General features: G+C 59.5%; 1 protein-coding gene across 1 annotated transcript; it reads right to left on the reverse strand.

Moving 5' to 3' along the window:
• Window positions 1-82: 82 nt before the first annotated feature.
• SNX1 (sorting nexin 1) lies at window positions 83-17,336 on the reverse strand. Its single transcript, XM_064157151.1, has 15 exons — window positions 17,145-17,336; window positions 13,159-13,267; window positions 12,227-12,360; window positions 10,708-10,774; window positions 8,823-8,866; window positions 7,799-7,940; window positions 7,268-7,346; window positions 6,244-6,319; window positions 4,537-4,650; window positions 4,316-4,409; window positions 3,026-3,231; window positions 1,628-1,771; window positions 1,265-1,345; window positions 841-912; window positions 83-472 (listed from the first exon to the last, which is right to left on the reverse strand). Exons 1-15 carry the CDS (start codon window positions 17,295-17,297, stop codon window positions 422-424), a joined length of 1,566 nt encoding a protein of 521 aa, XP_064013221.1. The 5' UTR covers window positions 17,298-17,336; the 3' UTR covers window positions 83-421.
• Window positions 17,337-18,654: the final 1,318 nt, after the last annotated feature.

Below are 18,654 nucleotides of genomic sequence, written 5' to 3' on the forward strand. Positions count from 1 at the left end.
GCCCAAGGTCAGCAGGCAGCAGAAGGTTTTGCTGCCACCCCCGGGTGTCCCCACCCCGGCTCACAGCCAGCCGCAGCCTGTCTGCCCTGATAGAAGTTTTTATTCCAGAAGTTTAATGGCACCGCAGGAGTCAGAGAGTTCGTTACGACCCTAAAGCCAGCGCCAGAGCCGGGCGCTGGCCGGGGAGGCGGAGAGCCCCCCGCGGGGCCGAGAGCAGGAAACTAGTTTCTGTTCAAGTAAGAAAATAGACGTTGCTAAATGCAAACTATACAGTTAGAAGAGTTAAGTGGCTGGCAAGCTGGCCCCGGGCGGCTCACGCCTCCACCGGCGGCCCCCGGGGCTGCCAGCAGGCTTGGCCCACGCGCGGAAGAGGCAGAGGTACATGGTGGCTACCCAGACCCGGACAGCAGGCGAGGTCCGCTTAGGAGATGGCCTTGGCTTCGGGCAGGAAGGCTTCCCAGTACTTCACCAGCTGCAGGAGGACACAGGGGGCACTCAGAAGGACAAAGAGGGAGCACTTCACCAATGCAACCCAAGCCCAGAAGTGTTTTGGGAGAGGCAGAAGCTCCCTGGCAGGTTACAGACCTGCCCTGGCCCCAGGTTCCCCCCACCATGCACAGCCCCCCCCCGAAAAGTCATCAAGGGGAGTGCAATGCTGAGGCTTTGCCCTGCTGTAAGCCCCCCTTATCCCTCCTCATGATTTGGTGGGGAAGGAGACCAGCGCCAGAGAACGGCACTGATGGTGGGGAAGGGTCTGGAGCACAGATCCGGTGAGGAGCAGCTGAGGGACCTGGGGGTGTTCGGCCTGGAGGAAGCGCAGCAGGAGCTGGAGCTACCCACCTGCTGCTGGGAGTTCAGTAGTGTCTCCAGGTACTTGGTGACGTGGTTCCTGAAGTCCTTGGATTTCTCCTTCTGCAAGAGATGGGTGCACGAATGAGGACCAGGCTCTAGGACCCACCAAAACCCTCTGGCTTGAGCTGGGGAGGAAGGAGAAACCACCAGGATCTTCCTGTTCCTCCTGGGGCCTCACAGAAACCGGTGCAAGATGCTGAGGATGAGGCTCACCTCTGGCCACAGCCTGATGGCTCCGAGGGCCTTTGCCCAAGCGCCCCCTTAGCCAAAAGGCACCAGGCCCGCCCGCAGCAGCGATGCCCCAGCCCACACCTCTCTGAATCTACCGGCATGGGCCGTGGGGGTGGGGCCAGGAGCGCAGGTGTGCCCGGGGCGATGCCCGGAGCGATGCCCAGGGCGATGCCAGGCGTACCTCGAAGCGAGTCACCTCCCTGCGGATGACGGCAGAGATCCGCTCGAAGTCCCTCTCGTACTGCGTCACCCGCGACTCCCACTGCGCAGAGAGGGAGGCAGCTGGCGGCAGGGCAGGGGCACAGCCTCCACCTGCCCTCCGCCAGGCCTCCCCAGCACCACCGCGGCAGGTCCCCTGCTTGCCGCAAGCTCTGCGGGGGAGCCGCGGGAGGTGGGACCCCAAGCGGCCCCTCCTGCAGCTTCTGCGGCTTCCTGCAGGGCTCGCAAGCTTGGCAGGACAGCCGTGCCCGCAGCTCCCCCAAAGGTCCCCTGCTCACTGCCTGGCGGCTGAGCACCGAGGCAGAAAGCCCAGAATTGCTCACACCTCTGAGATCTCCTCTTTGGCCTGCTGCAGCTTGTCAGGTTTGTTGGCCCACAGCAGCCTGGCCTCCACCTCCCTCTTCTTCTGCAGCATGGTCTGGGCATCCTGCCACCGCTGCCAGGTCTTCATGCGCTGGTCAAAGGCTCCCTGAAAGGGCAGAGCAGAGACTGAGCTCTGCTCCTCCACCACAGCAGGAGCTCTGCTGACAGTGACCACCACAGCTTTGCTAAGGGGCCCAGCAGAGCTGTGTCATCAGTGAGGTCCTGCACCCATCTCTGGCACCAAAGCTGAGGCAGAACGTGGAGAGCTCTCCAAACGTGCGACACCAACCAGCTCAGGCCTCAGAAGCAGCTCTGGGCTCTCCCTCTGCATGGGGCTGGCAGCAGCAGAGCATTTGCCCACCTGGCTCTGGTAGAAGTCCAGCTCCAGCACAGGCCCAGACAGGCCTGAGGCCACCCACTGACCTGGCAGCATCCCAAGCACCACACCAAGCCCTGCTGCCTGCCCACTTCAGTCCTGTCACCCAGAGCAGGCAGCGCCAGCAGCTGCCTTGGCTGGCCCCAGGCTGATCTCCAGCCTGCAGGCAGCTGCCCAGAGGCCAGGTAATTCTAGCAGGCCTGCAAATCACCAGCCCAAGGAGGGAAGACCCCATCAGGCTTCTGAAGGTGTCCATTCAGGCCGTGGGGAAGGGCTGCCAAAGCAGAAAGCAGTGTCTGACAGCCTGGTCAGAAGGATGGAGGAGCCAGCAGATGGGGAGAGTCTGAAGCTCCTCACCAGAACATGCCAGAGAACTTAGTACCTCCAGCACTACCAGAGACCTTGGTCCTACTCTGGAGCACCACCACACCTCCCACTAGAGCCTGGCAGAGCAAGGAGGCTTGTGCCAGCTCACTGGGCTGCCCCAGCCTCTGCAGCCTCCAGAAACTCAGCCGTGGGACATGAGTGGGGCAGGAATCAGACAGCCTGCCAGACTCACAGCTCACGTGGGGTTGGCTTCCCTCAGCCTCCAGCAAGGAAGCCACCAGGCAGGCTGGATGGAGGTGGGGACTCAAGCTGTTCCCCAGCAGGTGCTTGGCAGATCTATGTGCAACACTCAGATCATGCCACCTGCTTGCAGCCCCTGCAGGAACCACAGCCTCCACCTCTGGAAGGGCTGAGGCCGCTTACAAGCCGTGACCTTTGCTCCACATCCCATGCTGGAGAAGAGCAGAGGAGCCAGGCCTCGTCTACCCCACTCCTCTTATCTAACCACCAACACACACTCAGCTGCACCAGCAGCAAGTTCACCCTCTGCCTGGAGAGGCCCTGTGCTTGGTGTCGATCACCTGGGCTGCTGGCACGCCTAAGGTGAGTCCTAGGCCCAGCAGGGCAGCCTGGAGCTTGCCCTGCAGGAGTGCTTACCCTCACCACTGAAAGCAGGCGGATGTAGTCTCCCAGGAGCTCGGCCAGGATGAAGAAGTCATTGTTAGCCTGCTCCTGGTACAGCTGCTCAATCTTCTCCTCCACCTCGGCCAGCTGGGACAGTGCCCGGGACAGGGCCGTGTTGTCCTCCGAGCTGCCCAGCATGGCCAGGCTTTTGGCAAACTGGGCTGTGTTCAAGGCCAGCTCTAGTGAACAGAAGGAGAGGCTCAGAGGAGGGACTTCACCCTCCAAGACAAGTCCCAGCCCAGAGCTCAGCCCAAGAAGCTGCTTTTCTGGAGCCCCAGAAGACACCAGCTGGGAGAGGCAGCACTGCCTCAGTGGGCCATGGTGGGAGGAGGACTCAGCAGCTCCCGGCAGGGAGAAGGGAAGCAGCAGAGTGGGAGGACAAGCACAGCTTGGCAGAAGGCAGCCAAAACATGCAGGGGAAAGAAAAACATCCCAGCTCCCTGCCAGAGCACACCGTGGGACCTTCAGAGCTCATCCAGTCCAACCCCCTGCAGCCAGCAGGGACATCTGCAGCTAGAGCAGGGTCCCAGACAACCTCACCTGCACTGGTGCCAGGCATGGGGAAGCTCCCACCTCTATGGGCAACCCGGGACAGGCTCTCACCACCCTCAGGGTCAAACATTTCTCCCTTCTCTCCAGTGTGAGTCTCCCTCTTGCAGTTCAAACCAACCCCACTTTTCCTGCCACCACAGGCCCTGCTCAATACTCTGTCCTCAGCTCTCTGATCACCTCTTGAAGCACTCAGAGGCCTCCACAAGGTCTCCCTGGAGCCTTCTCCTCTCCAGGCTGACCAAGCACAACTCTCAGCCTGGCCTCACAGCAGAGCCCTGCCACCTCTGCCAGCACTGCTGTGGCCTCCTCTGGCCCTGCTGCAGCAGGTCCCTGTCTGTGCTGTGGGCTCCAGAGCTGCTCCAGCACTGCAGGGGGGGTCTGAGCAGAGCACAGCAGAAGGGTAGAATCCCCTCCCCGTGGCTTCCTCTGTCCCAGGTCCCTGTCTGTGCTGTGCTGAGGGCTGCCCCAGCATTGCAGAACTCATTAGCAGTGGGCAGCTCTGCTCAGGCAGCCTCCCTGGGCCACCTCAGCACCACCACTTTAAGACGGTGGACACCAGAGGTGGGATTCCTGTTTAACCTGCTTCCCATGGTGAAGAGCAAGGAAGCTCTGTGCTGTCTGCTTAGAACTGCCTCTTGGGGCACACAGGGCTGCACACAGGGCTGAAGGTGGCAGGTCTCTCTGGAGAGCAGGTGGCCCTGAAGCCGTTACCTTTCCTGTGGTTCACCAGCGTCTCCACCACAGCGTGCAGCTTCCGCAGCCGCTGGTCCTCACACTCCACCTCCTGCAGCTTCTCCTCGAACCACTGAAACAGGTCAGGATTCCAGAGCTGATTCCCACGGGCCACAGGGCTGGGGAGCCTTCCAACAGCTGAGGAGAGCAGCCAGCTGCAGGGCAAGGGCAGGGCAGCCCGGAGGTGTGCTGGCACTTACGATGTCCGACTCGTTCATCTTGATGGTCATTTTGCTGACGGCGTCTGTGGCTTTGTTGAACATCTTCAGGATTCCTGCTCCACTCAGGGTCTGGGTGCTCACTGCTCGTGGCAGCTATGGCAAAAGACAGAAGTCTGCTTTGCCAGGAGCGTGGTGAGCGGCCAGCAGGGTGGCACTGCTGCCCCCTGTGGCTCCTGGCACAAGCAGGGTTTCTCTGCTCACGAAGCCTCGATGCTGTTCCCAGGAAGGGGACTGGAGGGAACTTCAGACACAGGAGGAATGTGGGATTCACCTGCTCTGCTCGGCCAAGCTAATGGAGGGCTGTAAGAAGCAGCCGTGCTGCACAAATCCCTGTCCCTGGGGGCTGCTCAAGCCACCAGAGGTCACACAGACACCTAGAAGGGCTTCAAAGTGCCTCCCCAGAGGCTGGTCCCAGCAGGCAGAGCAAAGCAGTGATGCTGGGACATACCCTGCACCAGCCACAGCAGTGAGATGCTGCCATGGCCCCTGCTCCTACAGCAGAGCCCTGCAGCACAGCATCAGTGTTGCAAACATCAAGGCCAAAGTTTTCCCAGGGCTCAGCCTGAGCAAAGAATGACTGCTCCACAGCAGGAGCAGAGGTGGACATGGTCATGTTCTTCTTGGAGGGGCAGGAACCACAGTGGCCACGTTCTTCAGTACAGAGCTTGCACTCTCTCAGCACCTGAGCTTCAAGTCAAGCCAGCACAGGACCTTGCCACCTCCCAACAGCACGTTCCAAGCCTGCTGGACTTCAGCAAACAAAGACCACCTGTGCTGTCCATGTGTCCCACCATGGTGCACACCAGTGGGGCCAGAGCTCCTGGTGAGCACAAGGTGCTTAGACAAGCACTGACCCAGAAGGAAGTGCTCATGGCAAAGGTTTTGTAGTAGGGAGGCTGCAGGGGTGGCTGCTGGAAGCTTCCTTCAAGTCAGACAGAGCCTAAACCCCTGGGTTCCAAGAGGGAGCCACTGCTGGCCAAGGGCAGCATCTCTGGGATAAAAGTGTGTAAGAAGGGGGCAAAAAAAGCCCTGTGCAGCTGCAGCCAGCAAAGAGGAGCTGAGTGACAGAAACAACCCTGCAGACATCAAGGTCAGTGGAGCTGGTGGAGGACTGGCTCCTGTGGGAAAGACTCCAGGCTGGAGCAGAGGAAGAGTGTGAGAAGCAGCAGTGGAGATAAAGGGTAACGTGTAAAGACCTGACCACAACCCCCACTCCCTGTGTCCCTGTGCTCCTGGGGGGAGGAGGTGGAGAAATCAGGAGTGGAGCTGAGTCCAGGGAGAAGAGAGGGGTGGAGGAAGGTGGTTTAAGCTCTGGGTTGAATCAAGGCTGCCTGGCCCCACGATGGTCGCTGCTGAGTGATCTCCCCCTGTTCTGAGCTCCACCCAGCAGCCTTTTGTCACATTTTCCCCACCCCCTGTCCAGCTGAAGGGCAGTGATGGAGCAGCTCTGGTGGGCACCTGGCATCCAGCCAAGGCCAACCCACCACATCTCTTCCCATCAGCACTGGACCTTGACAGCACAAGCCAAGGCCAAACACAGGAAGCTTGCGAGGGTGCCAAGGTCCTTGACAAGCTCTGCCAGAGCTCTGCTGCTCCTCGCTAAGCTTTGTGCCTCCTTAACTGCTCATGGAGCCTTTCCTCCTGCACTTCCCAGCTATTTCCAGCTACTGATTCCACTCTACTGACCTCCTCCTTCTCCAGGAACTCCCTGACGTCAGGGTCCTGCAGCATGGTCGGATGGCTGACCACTCTCCGCAGGTACCTGCAGAGGGCAACGCACCAGAAGTCACTTCAGCTGTGGCGCTCCTGGCTCCAAGCCACCCCAGGGAGCTGCCCCAGGCCTGCTGTGCACTCTGGAACCACAGACGGGCATGGGCTGGAAGGGACCTCCAAAGCTCATCCAGTCCAACCCCTCTGCAGAGCAGGAGCACCCCACATGCAGGTGGGTTTGGAATATCTGCAGAGAGGGAGACTCCACAGCCCCCCTGGGCAGCCTGTGCCAGGGCTCTGGCACCCTCACAGGGAAAAAATTCCCCCTCCTCTTTCCATGGCACTTCCTATGCCTCAGCTTCCACCACTGCCCCTTGTGCTGGCACTGGGCACCAGGCAGCCTGGGAGCTGGAATTCAGGCCCAACAAGCCTTTCCCACCCCCCCACCAAGAGCCCTGCCTCCCTGGGGACTTCAGTGAGACCTGAGTGCAAATCAGAGCTGCCAGACCTTTGATTACACCTTGATAAGCTTTGATTAAGATCCAGACTCACACCCCTACCAACCACACCTTAACTGACCTTCCAGAGGCTGAAGATGGAGATCAGCATCCTGGGGCTACCTACAGCAGCCAGCAGAGCAGAACCAAAGACGCTGGTGGCTCTTGGTGCAGGTAGGGTACGAGTTACAGAGATGCTGAGTTGCTTCCCACCTGATCTACCCTCTTCATAAAGCCACTCAACAGCTCTATTTTGGGGCTTCTGAGGTAGCCCAGTTTTCACCCTTCTCAGGGGAGTTTGTCCAGACTTGGACCAAACACCAGCAGCAGCTCTGGAAGCAGGAGATGGATTTGCATAATCAAAACAGCTTTCTGCAGCTGCAGCTCTCCAGCAGCTTCCAGGTTTGCTGCACAGCTGGGAAGAGAAGGCTTTTCTCACAAGGGCAGAACGCAGCCCCCCCGAGGCTGACTCAGCAGGAGGGGGTGACTGGGGGGGCCTGTACCTCTCCAGAGCAGCCCTTCTCTTCTCCAGGAACTCTGCAGAGGAGGAGTCTTCCTTCCCAACTTTCACTTTGGTCATTCCTACACCAAGAGAAGAAGACACAACCAATGAGCTGCTGCAAATGGTGTGGCTGGTGCGGGCCATGGGGGTGACAGGAGAGGAGCTTGACAGCAGGAGGAGGACCCTGGCAGCAGTGAGAGTGACCTGGGGTTTAAAATCTGCTCACAGCCCACAGCTGGCAGCAGAAAAAAAGGCAAAGTGAAACCAGGCAAGACTGGGAGGGTGACAGGATTGGACTCAGCAGCAGCCCACAGGACCATGGCCACACTCTACTGCAAGCAGCCATGGAGGCATCTGCAAACCCAATGCAGCCTCTCAGCCCAGAGCTCCAAGTAGGGAGCCAAGGCTTTGTCTGGGGATTATTTTCCATGCCTGCTTTGCAGCTTCCTTCTCTCCACTCTGAGACTGCAGACAGGCACAAAGCTCCTTGGCACAGGGACCAGCTCCACCATTCTGCAGCCCCACCACGCACCTATGAGGCTCTTCTCTGGCGGCGGCGGAACGATGAACCCGTTCTGGGCATGCTTCTCCGACAGCTTCTCATAGAGACCCAGAAAGTCACTGAACCTCCTCTTGACCGAAAACTGCTTGCTCCTGAACATTGGCATGGTGGTCTGGGAGGAGGAGAGGACGCTCAGATCAGACTCACCAGGGACCCCTGTGAGCACAGCCTGGCCACCAAGATCTGCTGTCACTTCTGGGGCGAAGGAGGACAGCTTGAACTCTGCAGGGGTCCAACAGAGCAGGCTTTGGCCTGGCCTTCCAGCAATTGCCCTCCTAAGAGCTCCCCCTGGACCCAGCATTAATGCCACTAACCGACAGAGCAGCTGTCGCTGTGCCCACAGGCTGCGTGCTAAGCCCTGCCCTGCCTCAGCCCCATCAGCCCTGCTCCGCGAAGGCACAGGGGCTGCTGCCAGTCACCTCATCACCTGCAGACTGCAGGGGACACTGGTGGCTTTTCACTCAATGTGCAGAGGAGGGGAGGCCAACAAGTCCCCTCAAGAGCACAGCAGCCACTACACAGGCACCTAGGAACAACTTTCTGCAAAGCTCAGAGCAGTAGCCCAAAGCCCCAAGCAGGGCAGCAGCTGCAGCAGGCTCAGTAACCTGTCACTGGCCCAGCAGAGCAGGTCCTGACACGAAACCATCTAAATCTCTTCAGAGAGAGCTGAGCTCAGGTCAGCTTCATCTGAGGCAATGCCATGGGACAGAACTTCTAGCAACAGCCCTAGTGCTGGGGGCTGTTCCACAGGGATACTGCTCCTGCTGCTCACCCCAACGCTGAGCAGCCAATCCTGGCTGCGGAAAACCAGACAAGGCTCCAACTGGTTCAAACCTTCTCTCTCAGCCAGGCTCATCCTTTGATCTGGATTATAACCCCTGAATCCATGCCCCCAGGCAGTCGGACCTCCTATGTAGGTCACTGGTGGCTGGGCTGAGAGCAGCCAGCCCAGCTGCCTGCCAGCAGCCCCCGCGGCGCCGCGGGGCGGACGTACCTGCGTGGACACCTTGTAGGCTACGTAGGCGTTCATGCCATCCCCTGGGGAAAACAGGACCAAGGGGTTAGTGCCACAGCTGTCTTCTGCAGAGGGGATCTTAGCAACGTCTGCACGGATCTGAGGGGTGGGTGTCAGGATGAAGGTGCCAGAATCTTTTTGGTGGTGCTCAGTAACAGGACAAGGAAAAACAGGGATAAGCTGGAACCCAGGAAGTTCTACCTCAATATAAGGAGGAACTCTACTGCCAGAGTGCCCTGGAGCAGGCTTCCCAGAGAAGCTGTGGAATCTCCTTCTCTGGAGATATTCCAAGCCCACTTGGATGTGTGACCCTGCTCTGGCAGGGGGTTGGACTCAATTTCTGGAGGTCCCTTCCAACTCCTATCATTCTTTGATTCTCAGCTCAGCCCTTCCCACCATCACCCAAACGCCAAGCACAAGGCTCCTGTGGCCTCCTGACCTTCTCTGGCCTTGGTGCAGTTCTGATCTTTGGCCTGACGGAGCCCTGAATCCCTCTGCAGAAGGGCAGCAGCAGCTCTCTGCCCGAGCTTGGCCTGCTGCCCAGGAGGCACTTCCCCAGCCTGGCTGCCCAGCTCTGCCCTTCCTTCCGCCAGTGCTCACAATTGGGCGCTTGTCAGCTGCGGCGCTTGGGCTGGCTCCATGCATCTGCCTGGAGCCCAACAATTCCCTGGCTATGCAGCAGCTGAAGCAGCCCTTTCAGGGGGCAGCTCAGCCAGCCCCTGGCTTCAGCAGGCTGGGCTCCCAACCACTGCAGCCACATCCCTCCAGCAGACACAGAGCTCCCCTTGTGCACCTGGCAGGTCAGCTGAAGACTGCCCGCAGAGGTTTGATGCTGCCCCTAACACAGCTCCAGCTTACAAGCCAGGGCACCTCCCAGCTCCATAGACCACAAGCCACACAGTAAGTTCCAGTCACAAGCTGGAAGCCAGGAGGTTCCACCTCAAGATGAAGAGAAACTTCTTTACTGTGAGGGTGCTGGAGGCCTGGAGCAGGCTGTCCAGAGAGGCTGTGGAGTCTCAGTCTCTGGAGACCTTCAAAACCCACCTGGATGTGTTCCTGTGTGACCTGCCCTGGGTGACCCTGCTCTAGCAGGCAGGTTGGACAGAGATCATCATTCTCTGGAGGTCCCCTCCAACCCCTCCTGCTCTGTGACTGTAAGGACAAGCTGCCACTCGTGAGGCTGCTCTGCACCCTGTGACTGGATGTTACTTTGGGTTCTCTGCACCCCAGGCACTGGCCTCCTTCCTCTGACCATCCACTTTCAACAGCGAAACCTTCTTGCTTCTCAGTCTGAAGCCAGAGCTGCTTCCCTGACAAGCACAGCTGCTGGGGATGATGTCAGAACATGGAACAATGCTCTGAGGTTAAGGTAGTTTTGCCTCCTCCTTGCCCACTGCACACAGGTCAAGTCAAGCTGGTCAGCACAGTTCCAGGCACCAAGCTCTGCTACTGCAAGCATCTCCCTCCCACAAACCCCACTGCTGGCTGCCTGCCCACAAGGTCCCCTTGGCCTTCCAGAAACTGCTTCTGCCCCACTTGTTTTGCCACAGAGCCACTGTGCTTTGTGTAGCTTCATTTCTTCCAGATGCTGGAAGGAGTCTTGGAGAAGTCACTCCAGGATGGAGTCTGCACTTGCAGACACAGCTCAAAAGCTGGAGCTGTGGCACCTGGAGGTGACAGCTGCACCTGGTCTTACAAGGCTTGTCCCTGGAGGTGCTGAAGCCAAGCCTGGCTGGGGCACTTAGTGCCACGGTCCAGTTGGTTGGACAGGGCTGGGTGAGCTTGGAGCTCTCTTCCAACCAGCTTGATTCTAAGACTCTAGGAACTGCCCCTCTCTATGCAGCAGGATGGGACATTAACTCACCAACTTTCTCTGGGTCACTCACTCCTACAGTCAGGTCAAATTTGTCCTCTTGTTCCTCTTCTTCCAGCTGTTTGGAGAAAGCAGACAAGGAGAACAAGTTAAAAGGAGGAAGCCATGCTCCAAAACAGTTCAGGCAGGCAGCTGAGCTGCTCACACTGCCACAGTAGCTCTGCCCCTCCAGCACGGCCCAGGCCATTCTACAAAGCCCTTAAGCTTCTCACTTGTGTCCAAGCTACACATTCCAAGGATCCCAAACTGGATTTGTCTTCACCACAGCAAACTGCTCAGCCTGAGGGAGCACTCTGGGAGCCCAGCCTCAGCCCTGCACAGGACCGTTCCCTTGAGGCTCTTTTACATCGCACTCAGTTCTCACCCCAAACAGTGCCAGGTGCTGAGTCTGTGCAGGGTTCAGCTGAGCTCTGCAGGCACACAGGACTCAACAGCCAGGAGCCAGCCTGAGAGGGTCCTTCCATCACACCCTGCTTTGCTGCAGGCTAGTGGGCAGCTCTACCAACAGTAATGGGCAGCTGTAGCAGCAGTCTCACCTCTGACAGAGCATGGGGGCACTCAGCACCTTCTTACTGGAGTGGTGTTAAGGGACTGGGCCAAGCAGAGCTGAGACTCCAAACAGCCTTTGCCCTGAGAACCTGAAGGTCACACCTTATGGGGTCCCAGATCAGCTCAGTATCCTGGCCTGGCTCTGCACTGCTCCTTCCCTTAGGCCAAGCTGATGCCAACCTAAGCCAGATGCCATCCTCAGGTGCAGTAGGTTGTTCAGGGCACAAGGGGAGCATTCTCCTGGTCTCCACAACAGTTTGTGTCTCTCTACAGGTGAAAACCCAGGTCTGGGGCAAGCCCCACCTGGTTCATTGGGCTTGGCAACCAGACCACAAGCTCCATTTCAGGCTTGGCACTTCCTTGTCACACAGCAGACTGCTTCCTCCAACACATGGAGGACAGCAGCTACAGCACCTGTCCCAGCTGTGGCAGTACAGTGTGCTGGAGCTCCCCGTCACAGCCTGCACACCTAGGACCAGCTCAGCCACCTGAAATACGGCTTTGGAAGCAGCCTGCACCAGCCCAAGTGCAGGAGTCCCCTCGGGCTGACCTGGAGCCCACTGCAGCCGTATCAGTCCCAGACCGAGGGGCTGAGATAAAAGCCAGGGCATGCAGCATGGCAGTGACAGGAACTGCACCACTTAGGATGCACCTTTACAAGTAATGAAACAGGTTCCTGGCAGTCACAGCCTGAAACCTGCAAGGCAAGCTCACAGAATGCCAGCATGCTGGGCGTTGGAAGGGACCAGTCCAACCCCCCTGCTCCAGCAGCCCACCCACAGCAGCTTGCCCAGGACCACCACGGCATGGAGGGGGTTGGAAGCCATCCAGGGAAGGAGACTCCAGGATCTCTCGGGGCAGCCTGCTCCCTGCACCCTCTCAGGTTCAGACCTCAGGCTCCTGACCCCAGCTTGGGCCTGTTTCTCTCAACAGCCACCCGAAAGCTCAGAGCAGTTCTCACCTCCTCGTAGCTCTGGGGGAGGGTTCCAGAAGAGCTTGCAGCTACCTCTAATGAGGGGGCAGGATTGGAAGCTTTGGCCAGTTCCTTCTTCTGGTTGTTCTGGGTGCTCTCTAGAGACAACTCAACAGTGGCATCTGTCAAGAAAAGTTTGCAAGGGTGAGCCTTTGCTCTGGGTTTTTGGGAAGGTCATTTCAACACTTGTCTGAGCAGCTCAGGGGATCTAGGGAGAGTAGCCCACAGGGAGGACACCTGTAAGCAGCAGCAAAAGCAGCACTTAGAGCATCTCCACTGCAGGAAAAGCTGCTGGAGGAGATTAAGCCAACAGAGCTCTTAGGAGCTGGAACAGAAGGAGCTGTGCAGCCAGCAGAGCTAAAGCCTGCCTGGGCTCTCACAAGGCAGGTAGGCCAGCCTGGGGGGCAGGCTCCTTCCCAGCACACTCCTTTATCCAGAGGAAGTAAAAGCTCTCCTCTGTTAGCAGGTATCTCCAGAACTGAGCCCCAGGTGCCTCTGCCCAAGGTGTGCCACCATGCCAGGGCTAGTGAAGGGTCTGCCCCTCCTTCTGCTCCCCTGCTGAGGAGTCTTATGTCTCCTGTTCCCTGGAACAGCCATGTCCTTACTAGAGATGCCTCCTCCAGCTGCATGGAGGGAGGAGAAGGCAGAGAACAAAGTCCTTTAGCTCTGAAAAGACACTCAACGCCTTGAGAGTTGAAGGCAACAGAACTAAATCAAACCCCATTTTAATCCTCCTCAGCTCCAAACAGTTAAACCTGCCAGGGGAGAATTAACCTGGGGGAGGCTACTCCCACCTACCCCAAACACCCCCTGGAGCGTCTACAGTTTGAGATAAGGACCACAATCTGCAGGCTAAGCAGGTGCCTGCAGGCTTCAGAGTTCAGAAAGGCCCAGCAGAGCCCCAGCAGAAGCAGACTGACCTGCAAATAAGTCCTGGTGGTCTTGCTCCGCACCAAGGCCGTTCTGCTGGGAGGCGCCGCCCGCCGGCAGCAGGGACTCTCTCTGCCGCACTGTGGCCTGGGGCTTGCTCTGCAGAAGAGTTAACAGCACAGACAGGAGAGGTCAGCGACACTGAGGAGCCGCTGTGGTGAGGCAGAGGTTGGCCTTTTCTCCCAGGCTAAGAAGAGACAGGACAAGAGGAAATGTCCTCAAAGGGAGGTTTAGGTGGGACTGAGGAACGATTTCTTCCCCAGAAGGCTTGTCGAGCCCAGGAACAGGCTGCCCAGGGCAGTGGTGGAGTTCCCATCCCTGGAGAGGCTCCAAAGCCACACAAATGTGGTGCTGTGGTGACCTGGCAGTGCTGGGTTAATGCTTGGACTCAACGACCTCTTTGGTCTCTTCCAACCAAACCATTCTGCCATGCTGTGAACGGCCACTGGAGCAGCACAGAGCTCAGAGTTCTGGCCGGTGCTGCACACAGCCACTACCACAAAGCCCTTGTGAGCAGAGTGGCCAGAGGACATCCCAGGCTGATCCCCTCCCACCCACCCCTGAGCACGACCACCTCTGCCAGCAAGGCTCTTCCAAAGCTTCTGAGCTGGTCAGGACACCAAATGTCACACAGCTTCAGAGCCAATTCTGCCCCTGACTTGCAGCCAAACAGGAGCAGCTACAGGTCACTGGTCTGTGCCAGCCCACGAGCCAAGTGTCACAGCCCCACTCCTTCTGCCACAGGTGTCAGAGGCAGCAGGAGCACCACCCAGACCACGTTGGGCCACACCAGTGCCAGCAGTGACCTGTGCTGACACTGCACCAAGGCAGGTGGGCAGCACCACAGAGGTCAAAGGACACTGCTGCCAGGAGATGCCAAACTGCCAGTGCTGGCAGCAGACACCCACAGGCAGGGTGCTGGGGACCAGGGAAGCCTTGCCAGCAGCATGACTCCTGCTAGCAGCCCCAGCCACCACCCCGAGGTAAGCTGCACTTCCCCAGGGGGCTGGCTGGGCCTGCCTGAAGGCAGCTGGGCTGCGCTTTAACGTGGTGCCAGAGCAGCTCAGGAACTCTGCTGCCCTTCCACTACTGGCAGCTGGCTGTGTGCAGCTGTGCTGACCTCTCCTATGACATCCCTTGAAGCAGGGACCCAGCTGTGACTGCTGGCCTAAAGCCAGGCACCTCTCAGTGTGTTCTAAAGCAATGTTGACAAAGTCCTGTTCATCACTTTGCCACCCAAAGCTCCCCAAGCACAGCTCAGTCAGGACCAGTCCATCTTGAGCCCCAGGGCCAGCACTTCTGACACCGTTGATGTGCCACAGCAAGCAGCCTCTTGGCGCACAGCTTTGCTGGGGGCAACAGTCCCAGCTGCTGGGGGCAGGCCTGAGGTTGAGGTGAGAGCTCACCCAAGAGCTTGCACAACAACCAGTCCACCACAGCAGCAGGCAGAGCTGCTTCTGGGCTGCTGCTGCAGGCCAAGCGTGATGAGTGGCGGCACCACGAATCGTCCCTCCCTTTGCAGGAGGCCAGGCAAGCACAAATGACTCCAAGCAGAGATGGGACAACAAGTGCTGGTCTTTAAGGTCTTGGCAGGGAACAGGTCATTGATGGTTAGTAAATGGAGCACTGTGAGCAGCCACTCTCAGCCAACAGGCTCCAGGGCACTCTCTGCAGCAAGGAAACGCCAGCGGCTCCCACAGATGCCAAAGGAGCAAAGCAGAGCTAAGGCAGCTCCTCTCTGAGGGGGGCTCAAGTCTTGGGGTACAAAAAACACAAACACCCTTTAAGAGAGAGTCCCCACCCCTGTGTTGGGATATTTTCCTTGCAGGAGATCACAGCAGTTACGGGCAGGAGCTGCATCTGCTAGTGATGGAGAGCAGGTGGCAGAGAGGTACATGAGCATCACAGCCAGCCCCACCCCAGGCTCCTTCAGACCTGCACCCGAGCCAAGAATGCTACTACCACAGGGACCTCCTGCTAGCCAGCCAAGAGGGCTGCTGCCAGCAGTGTCCTATGTTGGGGACGTTTGTGGCAGGTCTCTGTCAGATCCTCTCTGCTTCTGCAGCCCTTCAGGCTGGTGAAACACTCCCACCCCACACGGAGAGGGTAAGGTGGGCTCTGAGGTCACCCTGGTGACTCTCCCCGATTTGCTGCTGTGACTCAAATCTCAGTTTGCAGAAATCTACTTCCTAAGACTGAGAGGGCCACACCCTGCTCCTACTTCTCCATCTGGTACTCCAGAAGAGCAGCAGCCTCTTTAGGTCAGCCCACCACACAGCACTCACCGTCTCAGGGGCCTGACTTTGCACACCCCAACCACCAGGCACACAGGCAGAAGCTCCCCAGACAAAGCCTGACTCTTTGCCATGGGCAAGCAGGCCTCGTGGCAGAAGAGATGGCCCTTGAGAGCATCCCTAAAGATGACTGTGGTCACACAGCCACCAGGCAGATCAGGCCCAGCTCTGGCTATGGCTGTGTTTGGCCCAAAGACCTCTTTGCTGGTTGTGAGGGCACCTGGATGTCAGCAGCTGTGTGGGATCTGCCTCAGCAGCCTCACTCCCCTGCTTCACAGAATGTTTTGCTAACACTCAAGGGCAGAGACTAGCAAAGCCACCAGGGCCCACAGATGAGCCAGCTCTTGGTTGGGAAATGTTGCATCAACAACAGCAAGCACCTGATAAGCTGCTTTAGCTGAGCAGACTCTGGCCTTGGAGCAGGGATGCTTTGTTTGCAGAGAAGCCCCATGGCAGCTTTGGGAGGCTGCCTCTACCATCAGCTACCTACTACATCTTCCAGTTTTTCACAGAAAGCAGGTGCCAGCAGTTCAAGGCTGTCACCTTGGTGGCCAGAGGTATCTGCACCTCCCCTTGCCAAGTCAGGGCTGTGCCTCCATGACTTCTTTTCAAATGTATGACCCTGCTGTTCTGTTTTGCTCAGACCAAAGTGAGAACCTCCTCCTTGCAAGCTCACACGGGCCAGAACCACCCTCAAGTCCCCACACAGAGAATCACAGAATGGTATGGGTTGGAAGAGACCTCCAGAGATCATCCAGTCCCACTCCCACCTTGTTTCATGCTGCTAAGCCACCAGCAGAAGACTGCCTGCTGCTGAGTGAGCACAGCTCAAGGACACCAGGCAAGAGCTCCATGACAGCGTTGGTGGCCTCCTCACCATGAGTGGGGCACACTGATGCCTCCTGTCTCCTCTGGTCTGGAAATGGGATTTGGCCCCCCCAATACCAGGCAGCAGGCACCACATCAGCTACAGCAGAGCCCTCTGGAGACTGAAGGGACAAGGGCTGATGCAGGGCTGAAGGAAGATGAGGCTTGTCCCTGTGAAAGCTCCCAAGCTGCACAATGATGCTGAGCTGTGGTCACCATCGCATTCCAGACCACCAAGGTGCCCCTGCCCCTGATCTGAGGAGGGCTATGGAGCAGCAGGAGACTGCCTGGGTGACACAAAGACATCTTCAAGGTGAGGTTAGATAGGGCCTTGAGCAATATGGTCTACGAGGCGTCCCTGCCCACAGCAGGGGGCTGGAACTAACGATCCCTTCCAGCCCAAACCAGTCTATGAGTCCATGATCCTCACACCGGTGGGCTCCTGTGAGGCACCTGGGTGCTGCAGTAACGAGGTTACAACCCGAGGGAAACACGAGAGCAGCCTGTCTCCAGCCACTGCCCAGTCCCACTGCTGCGGGACCCCGGGAAGCTGCTTCTTGACCCCCGGGCACCCTGCTGACTCCAAAGCCACCCAAGGTGCCTGAGGTGCTCCCTGCACGGACGCGAGCCCAGAGCCGCCGCTCACCTCCCGCTTAGTTCGGTTTCCATAACCCAGCCCGGAGGATGCCGGGGCGCTGCCCACAGGTGCCGGGGTGCTGCTCGGAGAAGAGCTCTCCGCCGAGTACCGACAGGCCTGGTCCCACCGCTCCCCCTCACAGCCGCCCCGGGCAGGGTCTACCCCCACACACACTCACGGTGCCGGTGAAGATATCCTCGCCTTCCGAGTCGCTGTCAGCCTCCCCCGGCGCGTCGCTGTCGCCGCCATGGGGCTCGGGGAAGGGAGGGGGAAGGCGCTGGGCGGGAGAAGGGGAAGGGGACCGAGAGCCGCAGGCGCCGCCCGACGCCATGGCCGCGCCGCCGCTTCCGCCCCGCCGCCGCCGCGCCGGAAACTGCAGCCACCGCCGGCACGCGCCGGGGCGGGAGCGCTTCCGATTGGACAGCGCCTGCGCCTGCCCCGCCCTCCCCTCCAGGTCGAGCCAATGAGCTCAGCCGCTTGCCTCCGCCCGCGGGCGGCTCGCTCGTCGCCATGGAACCGGCGCGCGCCGGGCCGGACCATGCGGCGGGGCGGGGGGAGCGCTGCAGCCGGGCCGGACCATGCGGCGGGGCGGGGGGGAGCGCTGCAGCCGGGCCGGACCATGCGGCGGGGCGGGGGGAGCGCTGCAGCCGGGCCGGACCATGCGGCGGGGCGGGGGGAGCGCTGCAGCCGGGCCGGACCATGCGGCGGGGCGGGGGGAGCGCTGCAGCCGGGCCGGACCATGCGGCGGGGCGCGGGGAGCGCTGCAGCCGGGCCGGACCATGCGGCGGGGCGGGGGGAGCGCTGCAGCCGGGCCGGACCATGCGGCGGGGCGGGGGGAGCGCTGCAGCCGGGCCGGACCATGCGGCGGGGCGCGGGGAGCGCTGCAGCCGGGCCGGACCATGCGGCGGGGCGGGGGGAGCGCTGCAGCCCCGGGCGGCGCAGCCTCGGCCGGCAGCGCGGGGAGCGGCAGCGGCTGCTGGCGGCTGCCTCTCGGTGCCCCAGCCCCCGACGGGCGGCACAGCGCCGTGCCGGGGACGCTCTGTTCCCCTCAGCGCCCAGTCAGCGTCGTCGTGGTTTCCTCAGCGCCTGGAACAAGCAACCTCCCTGGGGAACCTGCCCCAGGCCTTGAGAGCTCTCTCAGGGAAGAAGTTTCTTCCCACGTCCAGGCTAAACCTCCCCTGGTGCAACTTGAGGCCACACAACGACCTGCAGGGAGGCTGTAGCCAGCTGGGGTTGGGCTCTGCTGCCAGGCAGCCAGCAGCAGAAGAAGGGGACCCAGGCTGAAGCTGTGCCAGGGCAGGTCTGGGCTGGATGTTGTTAGGAAGTTGCTGGCAGAGAGAGTGATTGGCACTGGAATGGGCTGCCCAGGGAGGTGGTGCAGGGGCCGTGGCTGGAGGTGGTGGAGCCAAGCCTGGCTGGGGCACTGTGCTGGTTTGAAGCTAGCTAGAATGTTGTGGTGGGAAGGATTAGATCACAGGCTGTGAAAGGGAAACAAGGTGGTGTCTGCTTCACTCATAGGCTTGCCGAGGGGCATAAGAACAAGAACGTAAATATAGACAGGACATTCAGTCACTGCCTGGGCTTTGGGCTGCATTTCTCTCTAACCTGACCTGGCGTCTCTCTGATTAATCCTCCTGCTTCCTCACCCCTGGCCGACCCTCCAGTCTTCCTCGGGCACAAGGCAACGT

The sequence above is a fragment of the Pogoniulus pusillus genome, chromosome 17 (assembly GCF_015220805.1).
Source record: "Pogoniulus pusillus isolate bPogPus1 chromosome 17, bPogPus1.pri, whole genome shotgun sequence".
Lineage (NCBI taxonomy): Eukaryota > Metazoa > Chordata > Aves > Piciformes > Lybiidae > Pogoniulus > Pogoniulus pusillus.

Bases quoted from the DNA above. Each gene is read 5' to 3' on its own strand.
- SNX1 (XM_064157151.1), bottom strand. From the start codon at position 17,297: ATGGCGTCGGGCGGCGCCTGCGGCTCTCGGTCCCCTTCCCCTTCTCCC. The intron at 10,775-12,226 runs GTGAGAACTGCT...TTCTCCAAACAG, and splicing joins TCCCCCAGAGCTACGAGGAG to CTGGAAGAAGAGGAACAAGA. The intron at 4,410-4,536 runs GTAAGTGCCAGC...GACCTGTTTCAG, and splicing joins AGATGAACGAGTCGGACATC to TGGTTCGAGGAGAAGCTGCA.